This window comes from Archocentrus centrarchus, chromosome 24 (assembly GCF_007364275.1).
Source record: "Archocentrus centrarchus isolate MPI-CPG fArcCen1 chromosome 24, fArcCen1, whole genome shotgun sequence".
Lineage (NCBI taxonomy): Eukaryota > Metazoa > Chordata > Actinopteri > Cichliformes > Cichlidae > Archocentrus > Archocentrus centrarchus.
Window position 1 is genome coordinate 32,205,596 of NC_044369.1, and position 23,664 is coordinate 32,229,259.

Here is a 23,664-nt window from a genome sequence, read left to right on the forward strand (position 1 = left end):
GCTGCGAGAGTGGTTCATGAAGTATGGTGTGCCGGAGAAGTTCTTGAGCTCTTTGGCCAGACACCACACCTACTTGACCATTATTGATTGAATTTAAAAAATTGGGGATTCCCCATACTTCGCAATTAACCTAGGTCACTGAACGGCTGGCATTAGCTATATTGTGAGAAACTGGGGGATTCCAGATTTCTATTTATAGTACACTTCTAGGCTGCAGTCCTATTGATTAGCTTGTGATGCCAACTAGGGTTTAATCCCGGGAAGACGGGAAACTGGGACAAAAGTCGTGCGAAAGTAAAGAAAGAAAAGAAAAGAAAGCTTCAGAATGTTAAATTTAAGGAAATATTGAGAGAAGGATTCGTTTAATGCGAAAAGCATTAGTCTTCGTTTAAGGCTGGCTTCAGCCTTAAACAAACAATAAAGAACATATAAAGAAATATCTGTTTAACTGTGGGCCTAATGTGTGAAGAAAGTATCATGAAATAGATTACTTTAACAAAATGTATATTTTTTAGGCTATAAGGATTGGCCAGTTTTTCCAAAGACAGTTCACAACGAACCTACTTTAACCCTCAGACACGGCGTTATAAATTTCCTGTTGCCAAAATGGCAATGACCAAGTCATAGTGCATTACTCAAGGCCCTGTTATAGTGTAGTACGGTAGTTAACTTTTCAATGACTATTACAGCGTTCCACTGGTGGAAAGGTGTGCATTGTGGACAGTGCAAGTAGTTGAGCCTTTATCAACGCTGTGTGAAGATGAACTGTACTGTTTTGCACCAGCAATTGTAAAATAGCTTGGTATAATTCCATGTACAATGCAGGAACATTCGAATTATATTTAAGGGAGTGTTGAGGAACGATACAACACCGGATAGCTCGAGCACTCGAATGTCGAGATGTAGGTTTTATTGCATTAATCAAGCCAACGTTGCCCCCTACTGGGCATAACAGGACATAGCTGGAAAGCTACCTCTACGATATCAAAATAGGCTAAGCCCAACACAGGCCACAGAAGGCCTAATGGCTCGTCTTTTCCCGGGATTTGATTCATGTCATTTTCGGGAAAAATATTAAACCCTAATTCCAACTTCTGACTGGCTGAGCATTGCCTAACATGTTGGTCATGGATGACTCACGGTTCATCACTGAGGAATATTAAAGCCATGCTCAGCAATATAGCTGTGAGTTAGCAAAACATAAGGCATTGTGTTTTGCTTTAGTTAGTTGCTTTATGATTATAGTGATGTTATACTTAGCATTGACATCAGCAGACTATGTAGTATGAGAGCATTATGTAGTAAAATTCCTGTACACACATGAGATGTGAATACCCTGTAAGCATGTATTATGGATTATTGTTCTAGATTATACATTATGTAAAGACATTATGTTTGATAAGTTGTATACATTTTAAAGATAATCACAGAATATTAATCTCTTACAGCATTGATTTGATGAGTAATGTCAGTTGAGCACATATTTTTGCAAGACTCTATGTTATATCTTTACTAACCCAGGGGTAAATAAAAGTATTTGGATAAAAGTTTAGGGGCCTTCAAAGCTGTGAGGCAGCAGTGCTAACTAACATTCCACCGTGTGTGGGTTTCCTGCAGGTACTCCAGTTTCCTCCCACAGTCCAAAGACATACAGTTACTGGGGTTAGGTTAATTGGTGATTCCAAATTGCCCAAAGTGTGGATGTGAGTGTGAATGGTTGTCTGTCTCTCTGTGTTAGCCCTACGACAGGTTGGGGACCTGTACAGGGTGTACTCTGCCTCTCCTCCTATGACAGCTAGGATTGGAGCAATTAGGGATCAAACCACTGACCTTCCAAATAGTAGATAGCATGCTCTACCTCCTGAGCCATGGCCATCCCCAAGCTTACACCACCTGGTAATCCCAAACAGTCAACCACCCAACTACTAACCAGGCCCAAGCCTGCTTAGCTTCCAAGATCAAACAAGATCAGGTGTGCTCAGTGTGGTATGGCTATAAGTCATAAATCTAAATGTCAAAGGTATTCATACAACTTCTACAGAACACAAATTCTTTATGCAGACAATGTTTTTCTTTTTTATTGTCCTCCAAGACCCTCATTTATCCTTATACAAATCTTTTATGGTTATTGAATATTTTTAATTAGTACCATTTACCTTGTAAAGCAGCAGATATGAGAATTAGAAACTATAAGTCTGAAGACGATGGCCTCAGATTTAGAGTTTTTTAGAAAGATTGACTTGATTTTGGCTGCAGCTGCAGTGATTTGCACACTGCACTGGTCCGTCATGGTTAAGAGTTCATCTGTTAGTCGAACCTCAGCTTCAAGAGGGACAATGCGGTTTTTGTCCTGGTCATGGAACACCACCATGGACCAGCTCTTTATCCTATCAAGGATATTTGAGGATGTGTGGCAGTTTGCCCATCCAATGTGTTTTGTGGACTTGGAGAAAGCATTTGACTTGTGTCCCTCAGGGTATTATGTAGGGGGTGCTTGAGTATGGGTCTCTGGCCAGTTGTTGGGGGTCATTCAGTCCCTCTAAAACTGTAAGGACAGCTTGGTCTGTATTGCCAGCCATTAGCCGGACTCGTTTCCTGTGGGTGCTGGACCACCAGGGATGCCCTTTGTCACCAATTCTGTTCATATTTTTTAAGGACAGAATTTCTAGGTGTAACCATGTGGCAGATGCTTTGGCTTTGGTGGACTTTGGTGGCTTTGGATCTCATCTATGCTTTTTGTGGATGATGCAGTCCTGTTGACTTCATCAGGTTGTGGCATCCAGCTTGCAGTGGAATGGCTCTCAGCTGAGTATGAAGTGGGTGGCATGCGAATTAGCACTTCCAATTCTGAGGCCATGGTCCTCTGGAAAAAGGTGAAATGCCCACTCTGCCCCAGGTGGAGGAGTTTAAGTATCTCAGGGTCTTGTTTATGAGTGATGGGAGAAGGGAGCAGGAGATTGACAGACAGATTGGGGCTGTGTCTGCACTAATGCAGACCCTGCACTGGTGTGTCATGGGGAAGAGGGAGTTGAGCATGAAAGTGAAGGTGTCGATTTACTGGTTGCTCTACTTCCCTATCCTCACCACGGTCATGAGCTTTGGGTAGTGACCTAAAGAACAAGAGTGCCGATGCAAGTGGGGGAAATCAGCTTCTTCCGAAGGGTGGCTAGCCTCTCCCTTAGAGATAGGGTGTAGAATGCAGTTGTTCTACTTAGGTAGTCATTTGTCTCTTGTGTTTTGGGTTTAATTTTACTTCACCTCCTGTCACATTGTCTTTGATTACCGTCACCTGCATCTCATTATCCAGCTGTGTTCACTTCCTCCTAATTGCCCTGTTGTATACAAATAGTGCTGTCTTCCCTTTAGTCTTTGTCTCAGTGTCCATTAGTCCGGCTGTAAAGCTGAGAGCTGAAGAATTGTGCTTCATTTTGCGCTACTTTCGAAGTATGGTGTGCCCCTGAAGACATTCGCTGTTATAGGGTTAACTTCCTCTTATGTTCTCTGCTACCCTGGATTCAGGTTGCCTTCGAACTGCTTCATTAACCCTATTATGGGTGTATTGAGTTTAACCCTTGTCTGTTTCCATATACTGCATTTGGTTTGTATTCCACATATCTTGACAGAACTGTAAAACCCCCAAATAATGAGCAACACATGCATGACACGAAGTCACTGAACACTGTAATTATTTTACTGCTGACTACCTAATAAACAGATTTTTTCCTTGGGGTCTGGGGCTTTTTTGTTGGTGGTTATGCTCTGGGTCTGTTCATTTTGATTAGGTCTGGGTATGACTTAGTACTGTTAAATTCCTGTATAAACATCCAAATTAACCTTTAAAACACTAGAAGTATCTTGGTGAATGCCTGGCCATGCCCCTTGAGCTTCCCTGTGTGTGTGTGTGTGTGTGTGTGTGTGTGTGTGTGTGTGTGTGTGTGTGTGTGTGTGTGTGTGTGTGTGTGTGTGTGTGTGTGTGTGTGTGTGTGTGTGTGTGTGTGTGTGTGTGTGTTTTTTTAATTGCTCCAGTGATCTGGGGCGAACACAGATTATTTCAAGAATTTCTTCAGAGGACACTAAAAATACTGTCTAAATCTCAAAAAACAAAAAACACTGTCATTAAAATGGCACAGAAAGAGAGAGACTAAATTTGAGGCCTATTCCAGTAATTTTATGTATAAACATGTGCACAAAGAGAAAATTTCCAGTTTATTCCTAGGTGACTAAAATAAAGAATACAATATTTCTACAACTTCTACAAATCCTCCTTTGTGCCATAAATGTTATAAATGAACACCTCTCTATTTGTGTTTGCCCTGTAGCTACAATAGGTTATAAGCCTTTTATAAAAAATAAAGTGTATGTCTATGCTATTCACATACATTTCATTCCCAGAAGCAAAGACAGGTTGGGCTCCTTCCCTTGTGCTCTCTGAGCGAGGATGCTGCAGAGACCCTGGAGATCCAGTAGACAAAGTGACAACTCTTTCAGTAGCTGGCCCACTTCTGGCATTTCCATATGGGATAGAGGAGGCACCAGCAACCCTTCATCGATTGTCTGCTGCTTGTCAGTGGAAAAAAAACAAAGATATTTTATTATCTTGCAATACCAAGCTCGCATGTAGCAGAAAACCCAATTCTCAGGGATTATTGCAATCTTTTCTATAATCATAGAGCAATGGAGAAAAACATCAATGAAGAGTGGCTCCCAGCTGATGACCCTCCAGCCACCCGCATTGGCACTGTCAGAGGTGCAGCAAGCAACAATGCTCTGCAGGCATTTACTTGCCTGTGCTACCACCTTTGCAAGTACTATTTTTTTTTTTCCAATTTAACATACCCTGATGGGCTCACCCTGCCTGATATGGTGTTAGTAAGATTTGTGAGTCACAGAAGATTCTCAGATTTCAAACTGGGCCACAGCAGTTCAGAGTTTGTGAGTGGAAGAACAATATCTAAGCAAGCTAAGCTCAGCTAAGCAAACTCACACTGATCAATAACCAGTCAAGAATCAAACAAACAGGCAGTGTAATTAAGCTAACATTTCCAACACTAATACCTGAGGGAAGGCTGTAGATGGTGTGTTCAAGCTCTTTCCCTTTTCTGGAAGGTATGAATGTTGTTGACAAAAAAGGCCTCTTTTCTTCTGCAGTCTTGTACTGGTGGCCTAGCAAAACAAAACAAAGAATGTGACAGATGAGCTTGTTTTTTTCTTCAGATCCCATGATCACATTCCTCAACCAATAAGGGAATTTCAGGTTGAGATGTAATGCATTATATTTTGGGAATCAAAATTTTTGTAATTTGCACATTAATATTGTTTTCAAAAATATTTTGCTTCCCAAATTTTATGAATTCATCTCCCTTAGACTGAAACTTGGAACTGTTCTCAAATAATAGTATTACTCACTGGAGTCTGTACTATCATCTCATCTAAAAAATACACTGAACAACAAGGGACAGGTGAAGTAAATACTGATCAATGATCTGCTACAGTCAAATAAAGCTGCAGTATGTTGACTTGGTGTCTATTTATTTGATTTTTCCCCACAAATGAGAAGACATGATCGACACCTCTCCCATGTCTATCATGTACAGTAGCTAAAGCCCAGGAGGTTAGCCTAGCAGGGACACTTGCTTAGTTTTGTCAACTTAAACATATTTTGTGTTCTCAATTCTAAGAAAATATAGAAGTTTTGCAAATATAATGCTTTGGTAGGGTCAACTATGGGGTTATTTCTGTAGCAAAACATTTGTGTGTCTGTAACTAAATCTGCGTGTGTGTTGCGATCTGTGCAGAGATTTGTGTGTGCCTAACTCAATCTGCTTGTCTTTACTGCAATCTCTGTGTGCGAATTCAGATCGGTGTGTCTGCATTGTGATCTCTCTGTAATCAGATTTGTAAATGTGTAAATAAATCTGCAGCATGCGTATTTACTAATGGTTGAAAAGTCTTGAAGTTTTGCTTGAATCACCAAAAATACACACAAGTCATCAGTTACAAGACACCCAGCTTTGCAACTGGCTCTCTTTACACGTGACTTTTTCTACACTTCTACCGCCGTAGACCTGTGCAGCGATTTGTCTGTAATCGAGGGTTCATTCACCCTGAGCTCAGGTTCACAGGCTCAGGATTTCTCACATTTCTGTGTCACATTAGCCTGCTGGTAGTGGTGGCCGTGCCAATGCAAGGCTGACTCAGATGGATGCTTCACTGGATTCACCATATGCTAACTGTAAGTAACTGTTTGTTCTTGAAATGTTGCTTACACGTAATTACACGTGATCCTCCTGATTGTCAGATAAAAAATGAAAACAAAATATACAATAACTGTACAGTGACTGTATAGATTTATATTAACCTACCAGTAGTTGTGAGGTCAGTCTCTCAATCTGTTCTCGTTGATGCTTCAACAGCTGCAGGGGAGCAGAGGCGACATGTGAATGGCTTCTGGATGGTTTTAGTGTATATGCATACATGTTTAGAATGCTACCTTGCTGCTGTGATCTTGCTTCTCCAGAAGCTGAATGTTTTCCAACTCAAGCCACTTCAAGTCTTGCATAGCCAGCCTCACCCCATCATCCAAACACTGCTGGACCTTTTGCTGTAGACTTTACCAAAATAAGCCATATTTTTGAACAAGTAGAGACAAGAATGAATTTAGAATGAAATGAAAAGAATTGCATAAAAACAAGGCAGAAGACTCATTATGACCTGCCATAAAGTCATAAATTTTAAAGGAGTGTCTTAGTTTTCCTGGGTGATAAAATATCTGTTCAGGTTTTCTTTTCCCCAATTCTTAGGCAGAAAACAAAAACCAAGATGAGCAGAGTCATTGCAAGCATTTATTGGACACAGAAGTTCAAAGTACAAAGAGGCAAGAGCTTCCCCAGGGAAGCACGCCATAATCATATGCAGACAGAAGACAAAGACAAGGATGGAAAACTGCTGGGGCTTCTCCTTTATGGTTATATAACTTTCCAAAGGTTTTTTAATTGTATCTAGTTTTAACTTCAACCATTTTACTTCCCAATTTATGTTCAAATGTTTTGTGTGTTTTACATATTATAACTAGAAGCACTCAGAGAGCGCAAACCTCCGCCAAGGCCATAGGGTCATTGATGCTGTAAATACGTGTATCTAAATACTGTGAAATAATCTTTCATCTTTCCCAGACAACAATAACGCCCTATCCCGCAATAGTGAAGAATCGTTAAAAAAATTACTGGATCCAGATCGTGATCCGGATCACTGCCAAAATTTAATCACTTCTTCCTCTTGTCATTTCCAACCACTCCACAAAATTTCATTGAAATCCCTTTATAACTTTTGAAGTAATCCTGCTGACAAACAAAACAAACAAACAGACAAACAAACCAACGCGACCGAAAACATAACCGCCTTGGCGGAGGTAAAAATATGTGCCTATACCTTACTTGATTTAAAGCCTTAATTTCTCTTCATGAAATCTGATACTAGAATTTACATAACCAATTGGCAGCCTGCCTAGCTCCTTACCCCTTTCCTCAGATCTCCTGGCAGCCCTCCAACTGTAGACGTTTACTTGGTGACGATACGTCATCTTCTGATACTTTTACAACATCCAGCTGTCAAAATCCAGCTATAAATCTCATTAATAAGGGGTATACCCAGCATAAACCACCCCTACTCGGGTAGTACAATAGGCAGTAAAAATGTCAGATCCACTGATTTATGTCCTGCAGCTGCTCTGGTCCATTAATATGACTCACAGTTCAGAGCAATTAAAGGGTAAAAATCCTAAAAAGTATTTAATGTTTGGCAGTCTTGTAGGTCTGAAGTTGATTAAGTGATTTATGAAAATGATGATTTGGCATGGTGGCATGAGCACTGCTGCCTCACAGCTAGAATAAAATTTGAAGTTCTGGGTTTGATTCCAAAAGACATTCACTTACTGGGGTTAGGCTAATTGGTCATTCTAAATTGTCCATTGGTGTGAATGTGAGTGTGAATGGTTGTCTGTCTCTCGTATTAGCCCTGCGACAGGCTGGCAACCTGTACAGGTGTACCCTGGCTCTCACCCTATGATAGCTGGGATAGGCTCGACCCCCTACCCCCTACCCCCCACCCGCAACCCTGAACAGGATAAGCGGAAGAGAATGGATAGATGGATGATTTAATAGCAGTTTTTTTGGTGTGTGCACTTTTTTGCCACAAAGGTGTCCAGAGGGTGCAAAATTTGTGGAGGGCATAAGGGTTAAATCAGGTACTGTATATTTGCTGTGTTCCTAGTTGTTTTAACTGATCCGACTCGAAAAAAAAAAAAAAAAACACAAACGGCTGTCATTTTACCGATGAGAAAGAGAAGCGGAAATGGCTGCAGCTGATAAGGTATGTTTCAATCATCTTTAATAGTGAACAGTCATTGATTATGCCATTGCTGTTTATTTAGGAGCATTTGGACCTGGAAATGACGTCAGACTTAAAGACCGGATAGTCCTGGAACTTTTGATCTTAACTCTTAGTCAGACATGTCACGTGTCCCACTACACCAGCCGAAAACATAAACATAAAAAAAAAATTGTACCTATGTACAGATGCAATCAGTTCCTTTTCTCTCTTGGCCTGCATCTTCATGTTGATGTCTTTATCCTTCATCAACGCACATCCTTTCTCCAGACTCTTCTGTAACTGAGATGCAATTTTTTCTAGTTCCTTGGATTTCTGCTGAACCTCCTCCTGCTGAGCACATAAAAAAGTGCACAGTGAGATGATAGAGTGGTATGTTCAAAAAATAATCCTGATTTTGATTAAATGAAGATTACTTATTTAGTGTCACAAGGTTAAGTTCTGGGCCTTAAACTGTTTATACACATGATAAATGACACATAATGTGTGCAAATAGTTAAAATACACTGTTTGGTGATGACACTCTTATTACCCTTGGAAAAGTCTGGAATGGTTACTGAATAGAGTAGAGTTCAAATGAATTGCTCATCAATATTTTTTCACTAAATTACAGCAAACAAAGTACATAATAAAGTCAACGCTGATGAATAAGGGTGAAGTTGAAAAACTGGATGAAAATACGTTTTTGCTGGGACGTACACTCCTGGGTAAATTGGCAACTGTGGTGGATGTTTTTCATTTGTTAATAATCCTTTTCACTGTAGAATAATAGACTCAAAATTACATGTAAATGTCCTTATAACCCTTACAATTATTGCTTCTCTAAAATCATTTCCTCCATGGCACTATGTAAACACAAATGCTTCAGACCAACAAACTGCTAAAACCTCTGCTTTTATAGGAATGGTCATACTTTCTGCTGATCAGTTAAATGAATGCATTTGATTAGGAGCACCTGGGTACTTTCCCTCTTAATTCCTATGGAAACAGGTGTGATCCACACACACAGTTTTTTGTTAAACAAAATGACACAGTGTAGTACTTAATGGTTTCTAGTTCAGATTGTATTTATCTAATTTTAAGACTTGCTAAGGACCCGATTATTTTTTTATGTCCTGATAAGTATTTATTTATTAATTTAAAGAAGGATGATGATTATACAAATAGCAAATGTGAAATATAAAACTTTGTCTGAGGGGTAAACGCAATGAGCAATTAATATTGTGCAGTTTACTATATAAATTAAAATGTTTAAAAGTATATTTACCACCATTTATGAAACAATAGTTTTCTGTCCCACTTGTCACAAGTCGGCCCTCAGCCAGTAACAAAGAGGAGAGATAAAACCGGATGTGCTGTTAATTATTATTTTATTTACCACAAAATAACAAATATGAGGTAAGAGGAACAAGTTAAGAGCTGGAGGTGTCATTCCTAAGATGGCGAGAAAAAGATTGTTAGCTCTAGCTTAAGTAGACTCCAGACTCCACATAAACACAAAAATGCTGCAGAGCCCACACCAGTGCCAATGCTTCTTTTTCAATAACAGAATAGTTCAGTTGATTTTTATTAAACTTCTTTAAAAAGAAGCTTACTGTGCAATCTATTCCATCCTCATTTTCCAGTAAGAATAGGTTTCTTTACTTAGAATTTATTCTTTTCTTATGCCCTTGTTTTAGTGAAATCTAGTGATAAAATGTTGTCACGAACACTATGCTGTATGTCAACAGGTTAGGTGTAATAAGCTAAAGCTTCAGCCTTTTTGTTCTTTCCATCTAATTCAATGCTTTACAGAATTATTTTTATAGGCATTTTTTGTTGCTATTTTTAAAAGACCTAAAAATGAACAAAACAAAACCATTATTATTTTGCCACCCCAGCATCCCAATCTACTCCATCCATCCATCCATCCATCCATTTTCTTCCTCTTATCCGGGTCGTGGGGGGCAGGAGCCTAAGCAGAGAAGCCCAGGCTTCCCTCTCCCCAGCCACCTCCTCTAGCTCATCCGGGGGGACCCCAAGACGTTCCCAGGCCAGCCGAGAGACATAATCTCTATAGTGTGTCCTGGGTCTGCCGCGGGGCCTGGGGTCTTCCGCCTTCCGCCACCTGGCTATGCCTAGAAATTCTGTCCATAAAAGTTATGAACAGAATCGGTGACAAAGGGCCCGCCCTGACGGAGTCCAACACCCACAGGAAACGAATCCGACTTATTACCGGCTATACGGACCAAGCTCTCACTGCGGTTGTACAGAGACTGAATGGCCCGCAACAACGGGCCAGACACCCCATACTCCCACAGGACCTCCCAGAGGATACCCTGAGGGACACGGTCGAATGCCTTCTCCAAGTCCACAAAGCACATGTAGGCTGGTTGGACAAACTCCCATGCGCACTCGAATATCCTTGAGAGGATAAAGAGCTGGTCCAGCGTTCCACGACCAGGACGAAAACCGCATTGTTCCTCCTGGATCCGAGGTTCGACTAACAGACGGACCCTCCTTTCCAGCTGAGGAGTGTGATCCCTCAAAAGTTAGAGCACACCCTCCGGTCTCCCTTCTTAAAGATGGGGACCACCACCCCAGTCTGCCAATCCAATGGCACTGCCCCAGATCTCCACGCGATATTGCAGAGGCGTGTCAACCAAGACAGCCCTACAACATCCAGAGCCTTCAGGAACTCAGGGCGAATCTCGTCCACCCCAGGGGCCATGCCACCAAGGAGTTGTTTAACTGCCTCAGTGACCTCACCCCCAGTGATGGCCAGGTCATCCCCCTCATCCCCAGACTCTGCTTCTACTACAGAAGGCGTGTCAGTGGGATTCAGGAGGTCCTTGAAGTATTCCTTCCACCGTCCGACTATAGCCTCAGTTGAAGTCAGCAGCACCCCACCCGCACTATAAACCGTGTGAGTGGAGCACTGCTTTCCTCTCCTGAGTCGCCCTGACGGTTTGCCAGAATCGTTTCGATGCTGTCCGAAAATCTTGTTCCATAGCCTCACCAAACTCCTCCCACACCCGAGTTTTTGCGTCGGCCACTGCCCGAGCTGTGTTCTGCTTGGCCTGTCGATACCTGTCAGCTGCCTCCGGAGTCCCACAGGCTAACCAAGCCCGATAGGACTCTTTCTTCAGCTTGATGGCTCCCTTCACCTTCGGTGACCACCATCTGGTTCGGGGGGTTATCACCACGACAGGCACCAACCACCTTGCAGCCACAGCTCTGAGCAGCAGCCTCAACAATGGAGGTGAAGTTGAAGGTGGGAGTTGAAGATCTCACAGACTGGGGCTTCTGCCAGGCGTTCCCAGCACACCCTCACAATACTTTTAGGTGCACCAGGTCTGTCCCGCATCTTCTCCCGCCACCTGATCCAACTCACCACCAGGTGGTGATCAGTTGACAGCTCAGCTCCTCTCTTCACCCGAGTGTCCAAAACATACGGCCGCAGATCTGATGATACGATTACAAAATCAATCATCGACCTGTGACCTAGGGTGTCCTGGTGCCATGTGCACTTATGGACATCCTTATGTTCGAACATGGTGTTTGTTATGGACAAACTGTGGTTTGCACAGAAGTCCAATAACAAGACACCATTCGGGTTCAGATCGGGCAGGCCGTTCCTCCCAATCACGCCCCTCCAGGTCTCACTGTCATTGCCCACGTGAGCGTTGAAGTCTCCCAGCAAGAGTATGGAGTTACCAGATGGAGCACTCTCCAGCACCCCGCCCAGCGACTCCAAAAAGGGTGGGTACTCTGAACTGTCATTCGGCGCATAAGCGCAAACAACAGTCAGGACCCGTTCCCCGGCCCGAAGGCGCAGGGAAACAACCCTCTCGTCCACCGGTGAAAACTCCGACGTACAGGCAGCAAGCCGGGGGGATACAAGAATACCCACCCCAGCTCGCCGCCTCTCACCGAGGACAACTCCAGACTGGAACAGAGTCCAGCCCTTCTCCAGGAGACTGGTTCCAGAGCTCAGGCCATGCGTTGAGGTGAGCCCAACTATATCTAGCTGGTATCTCTCAACTTCACGCACTAGTTCGGGCTCCTTCCCCACCAGAGAGGTGATATTCCATGTCCCAATAGCCAGTCTCGATAGCGGGGATCGGTCCGCCAGGGCCTCCGCCCTCGGCCACCGCCCGACACACACTGCACCCGACCCCTACAACACCTCCTGCAGGTGGTGGGCCTACAGGAGGGCGGGCCATGTAACCTCTTCGGGCTGCGCTCGGCCGAGCACCAGGGGCTAATGCCCGGCCACCAGACGCTCTCCCTCGAGCTCCCTCCCTGGCTCGAGGCTGGGGCCTTAGTAACCCTATCCCATGCAGGGTAAACTGTTCCCTTGTTTTCATAGACATAGGGGGTCTTCTGAACCGCTCTTTGTCTGGACCCTCACCCAGGACCAATTTGCCATGTGGACCCCTACCATGGGGACAAGCCCCCAGGCAACATAGCTCCTGGGATCACTGGGACACACAAACACCTCCACCACGATAAGGTGGCGATTCATGGAGGAGCCCCATCTACTGATTACTTAATTTTAGAAGTAACTAATATTCCAATAAAAGAGGTGTGTCAGCATGTTCCCAGTTAGAAACACGAATATCTCTAGTGGTAGCAGAGCAGCTCATTTTACTAAGGAAGAAAAAGCCATAACAAGAATATGAAGAGGTTAAAAAATAATAAAGACTGACAACAGCAAAATGTGTGTGCCTGTGTGAGGAAAGTATACAATTAAATGTGCTGTGTAACTTTCTGTAAGGTTAAAAGATTTGGTCAGAAAGACTGTGCCTAGGGACAAGGGAGCAACATACAATCAGAAAATCAAACCAAGAAAACGAAATCCTTTGTAAAATAAATAATGTTTATTTAAAAGAAATGCCAAAAAACGAGCCACAACACAAAACAACCTCCAAACGAGAGACGAAAAGCTAAGAAAGAGTCAGAACTCAAACCATCGCCAAACGGGAGACGCCACCTGTCCTGCCAGGGCAAAAGAAACACACCAAACACACTGGCAGCTAAAGCAACTAAACACAATCCTCTGGAACACAGACAGGTCACTCTCCACCACTGGAGCAATACAGCATCTGCCCCAAGCAAACAATATATTGCAGACTGCTCTTGACACCACTCTCTTCTCTCTCTTTCCGCGTCTCGCGTCCGCCTCTTTATACCAGGTGTCCTTAATTGGAAGTGGATACACCTTGAGTTCAGGGCAGCATTTCCTCTACTACATACTGTTCAACCAACTTCTCCAACTCTCCCCCACTTACTGGTTTTGTACCGAAGTCCAGCTTTTGTTGTATGGGTGCTGGGGGGTGCTGCATTAGTTACAGCTTTGCTTCACCACCTGGTGGGACTCCTCTTTAAGTGTGACTGTGCCATGCTGCGACTCCAAATGTTTCTTCAAATTTGTGTTTGAAGCTAGATAGCACTTTGTCGCCAGCACAGAGTGCACAACTAACCTTGATGTTGTCATCTTTAGCTGACACAAACTCAAAACAGTGCCTGTATTTCAGCTAGAAAACACGCATCTCTCACCTCCCTCCATTGTTTACGTTTGTGTCACTGTGTCCTGTTATTGTTCTCATGCTGAAAATGGGACGCAATTGTTGCATTGGCCAGACGTCACTCCCAGAGACACAAGAAGAAAGCAACAATATATCTTTGTACTGAGGAAAATGACTAAAATAGTAACTCATTAGAATCAGATTACAGTAACTCGTTACTGACATCACTGCTCATATATGTTTACCCTCTTTGCCTGGACATGCACTTCATCTAGTGTTGGCAGGTCAGAAAGGTATTTCTCCAGTGTTTCTATGCGTTGCTGGTTTTCCTGATTTTGGTTGCTCTCTCGCTGAAACTTCTTTTTTAGACTACTGATGTAACGATCTCTCGTCTTTATCTGTGGATGAAAATGCATATTAAATATGTTAGATACAGATAGATAATTTTTTTTTCAATACTTTATTTATAATTTCTCAGAATTTAACAACTAAAGCAAAAAAAAAAAAAAATCAAATCATTACAGAAAAAAAACAAAAAACAAAAACAAAAACGTGTCAGCCAGCTAATGTATTGACCACAGAGGATAAAAATATGCATGTCGGACCAAAGTGTGTAATTAAGCACGGGACAGAGTCATAAGGGACAACAGGGAGCACAGAAACCAATGTAATTCAAACAGTGCACCATAAAACAACACAGTATTAATATAGGGTGAAATCAAACTAATGATAAAGATGAAAAGAAAAAAAAAATACAAAAGATCACAAACAAATGATCAGAATAATGAATTTTGCACACTACTTTGTATATGTCTATTGAAAGGACCCCAGACATCAAGAAATTTATGACGACTGTCTGACAGACAGTATCGAATCTCTTCGAGATAAATACAGGAGACCATCTCATTAAGCCATTTTTTGAAGCAAGGAGGGGTAGGAGATTTCCATCCCCTTAGTATAACCCACTTTGCGACCACCAAACCAAACATGAGAGCCTGCTGGGTAGACATAGGAAGAGTAAGAGAGAATTCAGAACAACCCAAATTATCAGATGGTTATCAGGGGACAGGTGTCTCCCATAACATTACTATAAAATTGAAATATCTTGCACCAGAAGTCCACAAGGCTGGGGCAGGAACAGAACAGATGACCAGAGTCCCATCATCTGATTTACATCTATCAAAAGTAGGAGAAACAGAAGGAAATAGTTTATTAAGTTTGGTTTTAGAAAAGTGCAGCCGACTTTGGACAACTTTGAATTGAATAAGCTGCAGTCTGGAATTGATGGAGCAGGTTTTTGATTCTCGACAGACTCTTATCCCACAGCTCATCTGAAATTTCACCTAATATATCAGAAGTCCAAGCCTCTTAATATGTTTTTGAGCATGGGGTCGAGCTAAAAAGATTGACAAAATGAGAAATTAAATGTTTGGAGGTAGGGGTTTTTTTCATAAGCTCATAGAAGCTATGCGGCTCAGGTAGAGTTTCAAAGTGGGGGAAGTGCTGTCTGACAAAGTTACGAACTTGCAAATATCTGAAAAAGTGGCTAGAGGGAAGACCGAACTTTGATTGGAGTTGCATGAAGGAGCCAAATGATAATATAGAGATCTTTAATAACAGCTATGCCCTTATTTATCCAGTACTTAAAGACTGCATCCATTGTGCCTGGTTTAAATGCTATGTTCTGAAAAATGGGTGCATAAATGGAGAAGGCAGGGAGACCCAGAACAGTCTTTATTTGCTTGAGAATCCTAAATGAATTTTTTAGTACGAAATTATCCTTCAGCTGTTGGAAAGGCAAAGACACATTGGAAAACAGTGCAGCGGCTAGGGAGGAACTAGTAAGGGCTAAGGAGGTAAGATTTTCATTCAGCAAACCAATTAGGTAATATCAAGTCCACCTCTTTTATCCCCCACATAGATATGACTCCAAAAAACCCAGATTCTGGCATTACAGGCCCAATAATAATGGTGAAAAACCGGGAGGCTGAGGCCACACTCAGCAGTAGGTTTCTGTAGGTGTAATTTTGAGATTCGAGGATGTTACCAGCCCAGACAAAAGGATGATAATTGAATCTATCATCTTAAAAAATGAAACAGTTAATAAATAGGTATATTTTGAAAAAGATAAGTAAATTTTTGGGAGACAACCATCTTGATAATGTTAACGCGGCCAATCAAGGAAGAGGGAGGAGTTTCCACTTGTCCACCATTGATTAAGTTTATTACTCAGATCCAGAAAGTTGTGTTTAAAAAGGAGCTTTGGATCCCTTGTAATATTTATCCCAAGATACTCAAAGTGACTTGTGGAAACTTTGAATGGCAAATTTCTAAGAAAAGCAGAGTCCAGACCATGAGAGAGGCATAAACAGACTTTTGTCCTAATTAATAGTGTAACCGGAAAACTGACAAAATTTCCTTATTAAAGTGAGAAGCGGAGTAAGAGAAACAGTGACATCTGAAAGAGTCAGAATGACGTCATCTGCATATAAGACAATGGGACTATCTGTAACATAGTCCGATATACCAGTGATCAAAGGATGGGTCCTAATGGCAATAGCAAGGGGTTCCAAGGCCAATGCAAATAGCAACGGTGAAAGACAACAACCCTGTCTGGTTCCTCGATGCAATAAAAAGGAGTGGACCTGTTGTGATTAGTCAGAACTGAGGATTTAGGGTTAGCATAGAGCATTTTAATACGTCATAAATTTATCACCGAAGCCAAATTTTTGAGAGCTGCGAACAAGTATACTCAATTTCGGGTTAGCATAGTTAGCATAGAGCTTTTTAATAACGTCATAAATTTATCACCGAAGCCAAATTTTTTGAGAGCTGCGAACAAGTACTCCCACTCAATTTCGTTGAATGCCTGCTGAGCATCTAATAAGATAACTGCAGAGCAGGGAAGGTTAGTCTGGTACATAGTGTTTAGGAGTCGACGAGTGTTGGAAAAAGAAAACCGATTAGGGATGAAGGCAGTTTGATCAGGATGGATCAAATGACCTATGTATTTGTTTAGGTGATTAGCTAACACTTTGGCAACAATTTTTAGGTCACTGTTTAATAAGCTTAAAGGTCGATATGAAGCAACATTGGAGGAATCCCTGCCTTTTTTCAGTAGAAGGCAAATATTGGCGTCATACAAACTCTGAGGAAAAACTCCCTCTCTCACTGAAGAGTTCACCATACGCAGGAGGAGAGGGACAATCACATCTAAATGACTTTTATAGAATTCTATTCCGAACCCATCTGGACCACAAGCTCTACCACAAGCAAATGAGCGGATTGCAGATTTGATTTCTTCCAGCGTAAACTCAGAGTCCAAATCTCCTTTAGCAGATTCATCTAGAATGGGTATGTTTAAATTGTTTAGAAAATCTACAATATCAGAACAAGTGGTACTAGACTTGGAGGAATACAATTTACTGTAATAATTGAAAAAGGTCATTTCATTATAAGTTTAGGGTCAGTTAATATTTGGCCAGAGGAGGAAGAGATTTTATGAATTGCTCTATCTGCCAGTGAGCCTTTTAGTTGTCTGGAAAGCAGTCTATCAGGCTTGTCTCCTAGTTCGAAATGTTTTTGTTTGAGTCTACGAATGGAGTTACCAACTTGTTCCCCAAGCATGTGATTGTATTCAGATTTTATCTTCAAAATAGCACTGAGTGTATTTTCATCATTTATATTGCGATAGTTGTCCTCCAACCCTGCTAATTTAGCCTGAATAGCTACAAAACATTGTGATTTGGCCTTTTTGATTGAAGACTGGTAAGAAATATATAGATAGATACAGACAGATAATTTAAAGAGTAAAACATTTTATGTATTGATGATGACTCCCTACCCTTTCCTCCAGTTTTCTAATGTCCTCTGTGTATTTTTGAGTGATTTGCTTGAAGACCTTGCTCAAATGGATTACTTCAAGTTCAGCCACAGCTAATTTCTTATCAAGTTCTTCATCACAACACAACTGTTGAGATGGCTGTTTGCATGAAGTTCTCATTGCTGAGTCCTAAAAGATAACAAGAACTTGTGCTATAACTTTCATGATAAAAATATTTGATGTAGTTATCAAATTAAGAATTTAATGCTCATTTATTACCTGGATATTTGGGATATAAGAGCCACCAAACAACCCACTCTGGCGCTTCAGGACCTGATGTATTCTCTGTTCATTCTCTCTGATCTGGGCATGCAGCTGCAAGATCTGCAGCTTTTGTCTGAAAGACAGAATTCCTTGTTATTTACAAATATTGCCATCTGTAAATATGCATATTACATATGCAAAATATTTTTTCAGGTTATTTGATTGCAGACAGAGTGAGCAAGCCAAAGCAAGCATTTGGACCTGTTAAGATACCCAAACAGGTGCAAAGAGGAAAGGCATGACAAAACAGAAGCATCAGTGTTTAGAACATATTGAGTGTAGTTTCGCTTTGTTTTCTAAAATTTTTCCAAAGCCTTTTATACTTCCAGAGGACTTGCAAAGCAACAAGGAAGGTAGCCAGTTATCAAAGTTGCAGAAAGGTGTGATGAAGAAAGGGGTGGCTTAGAAGGGGTGGCTGTGGCTCCGGAGGTCATCTACTAAGCTGAAGGTTGGTGGTTTGATTCCTGGCTGCTCAAGTCTGCATGCCAAAGCGTCCTTCAGCAAGATACTGAACCCCAAGTTGCGCTCTGATGCAACCGTTGGAGCATGCATGTGTGTGAATGATAGATATAATGCACTTAGCTCTAGAAAGAAGTGCTTGTATGAATGGGTAAATGCAAAGGTGTTGTATAAGTGCTCAGCTAGAGCAAAAAAGCGCTATATACACTGCCTGGCCAACAAAAAAAAAGTCGCCACCTGGATTTAACTAAGCAAATAGGTGCAAGCCTCCTATTGGATAATTACTGCATGGGCGATTATCTTTCACCTGGCAACAAGTTATTTGACCCCAACTGGTGCAATGAGTTGCTTCTCATTTCTTAAACAACCATGTCAAAAGACACACAGCGTGGAAAAGATGTCAGTCTGTTTGAGAAGGGTCAAATCACTGGCATGCATCAAGCAGAGAAAACATCTAAGAAGATTGCAGAAACTACTAAAACTGGGTTAAGAACTGTCCAACACATTATTAAAAACTGGAAGGATAGTGGGGACCCATCGTCTTCGAGGAAGAAATGTGGCCAGAAAAAAATTCTGAATGATCGTGATTGGCAATCACTTAAGCGTTTGGTGACATCAGATTGAAGGAAAACAAAAGTAGCACTCGGGGCTATGTTTAATAGTGAAAGTAAGAGCATTTCCACAGGCACAATGCAAAGGGAACTCAAGGGATTGGGACTGAACAGCTGTGTAGCCTTAAGAAAATCACTAATCAGTGAGGCTAACTGAAAAAAAAAGGCTTCAGTTTGCTAGGGAGCATAAAAATTGGACTCTGGAGCAATGGAAGAAGGTCATGTGGTCTGATGAGTCCAGATTTACCCTGTTCCAGGATGATGGGCGCATCAGGGTAAGAAGAGAGGCAGGTGAAGTGATACACCCATCATGCCTGGTGCCTACTGTAGAAGCCTATGGGGGCAGTGGGGTTGCTGCAGTTGGTCAGTTCTAGGTTCAGCAACATTATGTGCTCAAAGAATGAGGTCAGCTGACTACCTAAATATATACTGAATGACCAGGTTATTCCATCAATGGATTTTTTTGTTCCCTGATGGCACGGATATATTCCAAGATGGCAATGCCAGGATTCATCAGGCTTGAATTGTGAAAGAGTGGTTTTGGGAGCATAAGACAGTGTAAGAACTAGTCCATTTACCATACAAAGTATAACAGGCTGTCCATACCTGAGGCCCTAGAGACTGCCAAGCAAAGATTCACAGCCTTGGCTAACTGCCTAAAGAGGTATACCAGAGACACACCCAGAATGGCTGGCTGACATCCTGATCCCTAACAATCCCCAGAAGGCACCGGTCCCATCAACAACTACCGGCCAATAACCTGCCTCAGTATGACATGGAAACTCTTGTCAGGCACATAACAGCTAAGATGAGTTGCTTATCATTAGTTAGTATTAATCACTGGCTCTCTTCCACAGCATGGCTTTTGTTCTGTCTCTCTCCCCTCAGCCCCAACCAGTCATAGCAACTGACTGCCCCTCCCTGAGCCTGGTTCTGCCAGAGGTTCCTTCCTGTCAAAAGGGAAATTTTCCTTCCCACTGTCACCAAGTGCTTGCTCAAAGGGGGTTCTTTATTGTTTTTAGCTTACAATATAAAGCACATCGAGGCGACTGTTTATTGTGATTTGGCCCTATTTAAAATTGAATTGAATTGATGCTCCGATGGTTGCATCTCAAGACACTGGGGTTCAGTATTTTGCCCAAGGATACTTTGCCATGCAGACTGGAGCAGCCAGGAATCAAACCACAACCTTCTGATTAATAGGTGACCTGCTCTACCTACAGCAACCCCATGGAGTGCAGGTAACATTTTTAGCCAATAGGTGTGAATCATGTCAGGGCCTAGTGCTGTATAACTATCTTCATATACGAGACTCTTTTCTGGATGTCTGCCACAGTGATGGTTACTGGATCTTGTTAAGGGAGGTTGTTGTGGTCTGCTGTTAGATCCACTAGCACTGAGCAGTGCAAATAGGTGCTAGTGTTAGCTGTTAGGCCAAAACAGGACTTATGCTCATTCCATGTTCCAGGTAACTGTTTAGCAAGATGGCGGCGCGCACAGACGCAGCGGCTTACGGCTCTTCCTTTCGGTGCTCTTTTTTGTACTTTTTGTATTTCATATTTGTTAGTTTTGGTGCATTTGTCTCTGCAAACAACTGCTACACACGCCAGGATCTTGTGGACATTGGCTACCGGCACAAGATATCAGTATCGAGTGATTTTCACTACACTCATAACATCCCAGACGCTATAGCGAGACCGCCGGGTGCTCCGTGGATTGTTATTGGGTCTGGAAGGCGCCGCCGACGGCGGAGGGAGAGGAAGCAGAAGCGGGGCTGCAGGTCCGGCTTTATGCTGAAGCTGAAATGCCAACCACACAGGCCTCCTCTGCCGAGCCTGTATCTCTCCAACGCCAGGTCCATGGTAAATAAAACGGACAACCTAGAGTTAGAGCTGGCTGTAAATCGCTATGTTCGTGACTGCTGTGTAATGATTATCACCGAGACCTGGCTAAACCCCCACATTCCCGATGCTAGCGTGCAGCTAGCAGGCCACACTCTGCTACGCGGAGATCGGACCAAGGACTCCGGTAAGAGCAGGGGAGGGGGTCTCTGTATTTACGTGCATGAGGACTGGTGTAACAACGGAACAATCATACAAACATTGTTCCCCAGACCTCGAGTACATGTCTGTAAGATGTCGGCCCTTTTTTCTACCCAGAGAGCTAACAGTAGTGATCGTCACAGCTGTGTATATAGCTCCCGATGCTAACGTTAGCATGGCGCTCTCTCTCCTGCTGAACGCCATTAACGAACAGCAGCGGCTCCACCCCGACGGTGTTCTTATTATCGCGGGAGACTTTAACAAGGCCAACTTAAAGACTGTACTCCCGAAATTCCACCAACATGTCAAATGTTCCACAAGAGGGGAGAACACTCTTGACCATGTTTACTCCAACATTAAGCACGCTTACAGAGCCAAACCCCTCCCCCACCTCGGCCAGTCCGACCATCTTTCCCTGCTGCTCACCCCAGCATACACCCCCCTCAGACGGAGAGCCAGGCCTACTGTAAAAACCATTACAACCTGGCCTGAAAACGCACTCTCCGACCTACAGGACTGCTTTGCATACACAGACTGGGACTTATTCGAACACGAGGACCTAGAAACATTCACAGGGACGGTACTAGACTACATTAAGTTCTGTATCGGAAATGTGACTGTTAGCAAAAACATCCGGGTTTTCCCTAACCAGAAACCCTGGATGAACAGCCAGGTCCGTTCACTCCTCAAAACCCGTGATGCTGCCTTCAGGTCAGGCGACAGAGCTCTGTACAGTGCTGCTCGAGCTGACCTGAAAAGAGGAATTAAAAAAGCCAAAACGGACTACAGGAGGAAAATAGAGTCCCATCTGTCCAGCAATAACACACGGGAGGTGTGGCAGGGCATTCAGAACATCACAAACTTCAGAGGCTGTGATGTGACTGCAGGAGACCTGACTGTGTCACTAGCAGAGGAACTTAACTGTTTCTTTGCTCGCTTTGAGCTGCCTCAGGACCACCCATCTGCTCCAGTCCTGCCCCCCCCCACCAGGCTGCACCCCACTCACTGTCCAGGAGCATGAGGTACGGCGTGTGCTCCTGACAGTGAACCCCAGGAAGGCTGCCGGACCAGACGGAGTACCTGGCAAGGTGATCAGAGCGTGTGCCCACCAGCTCACCCTGATTCTCACCAGGATTTTCAACCTCTCCCTGGCCCAAGCAGTCATCCCCCCCTGCCTAAAAACAGCCACAATCATCCCCGTGCCCAAAAGGTCATCTGTCACCAGCCTAAATGATTACCGCCCTGTGGCCCTCACACCGGTAATCATGAAGTGCTTTGAGAGGCTGGTTCTCCAGCACATCAAAGACCATCTGCCCCCCACTTTCGACACCCATCAGTTTGCATATCGAGCAAACAGATCCACAGAGGACGCCATCGCTGTAGCTCTCCACTCTGTGTTGAGCCACTTGGAGCAGCAGCAGAGCTACGCTCGCATGCTCTTTGTGGATTACAGCTCAGCGTTCAACACAATCATCCCGGACATTCTCACCACCAAACTGCACACCCTGGGCCTCCCCCCTCTCACATGTTCCTGGATCAAGGACTTCTTAACCAACCGGCCCCAGACTGTGAGACTTGGCCCCCATCTCTCCTCCACCCGCACACTGAGCACTGGCTCCCCCCCGGGCTGTGTGCTGAGCCCCCTCCTGTACTGCCTCTACACCCATGACTGCAGTCCGGCCCACAATAACAACCTCATCGTCAAATTTGCTGACGACACCACAGTGGTCGGACTCATCTCAAAGGGAGATAAGGCAGCTTACAGAGAGGAGGTGCTGAAGTTGACAGCCTGGTGTTCAGAGAACAACCTGGTACTGAACACCATGAAAACCAAAGAGATCATCATCGACTTCAGGAAGCACAGGACTGACCCAGCTCCCCTCTACATCAACGGCGAGTGTGTGGAGAGGGTCCACCCCTTCAGGTTTCTTGGTGTCCTCATCTCGGCTGATCTCTCTTGGTCAGATAACATCACAGCTGTTATCAAGAAGGCTCAGCAGCGACTTCACTTCCTGAGGGTCCTCAGGAAGAACAACTTGGACTCAAACCTGCTGCTGACCTTCTACCGCTCATCCATTGAGAGCCTGCTGTATCACAGTATGGTGCGGCAGCTGCACTGAGGCAGACAGGGTCAGGCTTCAGAGGGTAGTCAAGACAGCACAAAGAATCGTTGGCTGCCCTCTCCCCTCCCTGATGGACATCTACACCTCCCGCTGCATCAGCAGAGCCAGGAACATCATCAAGGACAGCTCACACCCTGGCTTTGACCTGTTTGACCTGCTGCCCTCTGGCAGGCGCTACAGGTGCATCAAAGCCAGAACAAACAGACTCAGGAACAGTTTCTTCGCCAGAGCAATCACCACCCTGAACTCACACACTCACCCACTGTAACTGTGCAACACCCACATCTCTGTGCAATATTATATTATTCATACTGAACAATATCTAACATTCCTATATTGTGTAATATCTCTGGAGCTTGAAAAAGGCGACTGGACTTCTTTTTGTTT

General features: G+C 43.3%; 1 protein-coding gene across 3 annotated transcripts in view; it reads right to left on the reverse strand.

The window, feature by feature from the left end:
• The window catches only part of cep85l (centrosomal protein 85L), a 64,383-nt gene that overhangs the window by 10,437 nt on the left and 30,282 nt on the right, over positions 1–23,664 (reverse strand). Inside the window, exons 4-11 of one of the 3 annotated variants that reach the window (XM_030722343.1) lie at positions 17,998–18,115; positions 17,740–17,907; positions 14,141–14,293; positions 8,564–8,715; positions 6,491–6,608; positions 6,363–6,413; positions 5,056–5,163; positions 4,380–4,560 (exon numbers count right to left, since the gene is read on the reverse strand). In XM_030722343.1, coding sequence (XP_030578203.1) covers positions 4,380–4,560; positions 5,056–5,163; positions 6,363–6,413; positions 6,491–6,608; positions 8,564–8,715; positions 14,141–14,293; positions 17,740–17,898 — 922 coding nt within the window. In that variant the 5' untranslated portion in view covers positions 17,899–17,907; positions 17,998–18,115. Of the gene's footprint in view, positions 1–4,379; positions 4,561–5,055; positions 5,164–6,362; positions 6,414–6,490; positions 6,609–8,563; positions 8,719–14,140; positions 14,294–17,739; positions 17,908–17,997; positions 18,116–23,664 lie in introns of all 3 variants that reach the window. The other 2 variants (XM_030722341.1, XM_030722342.1) reach the window with 2 other exon arrangements.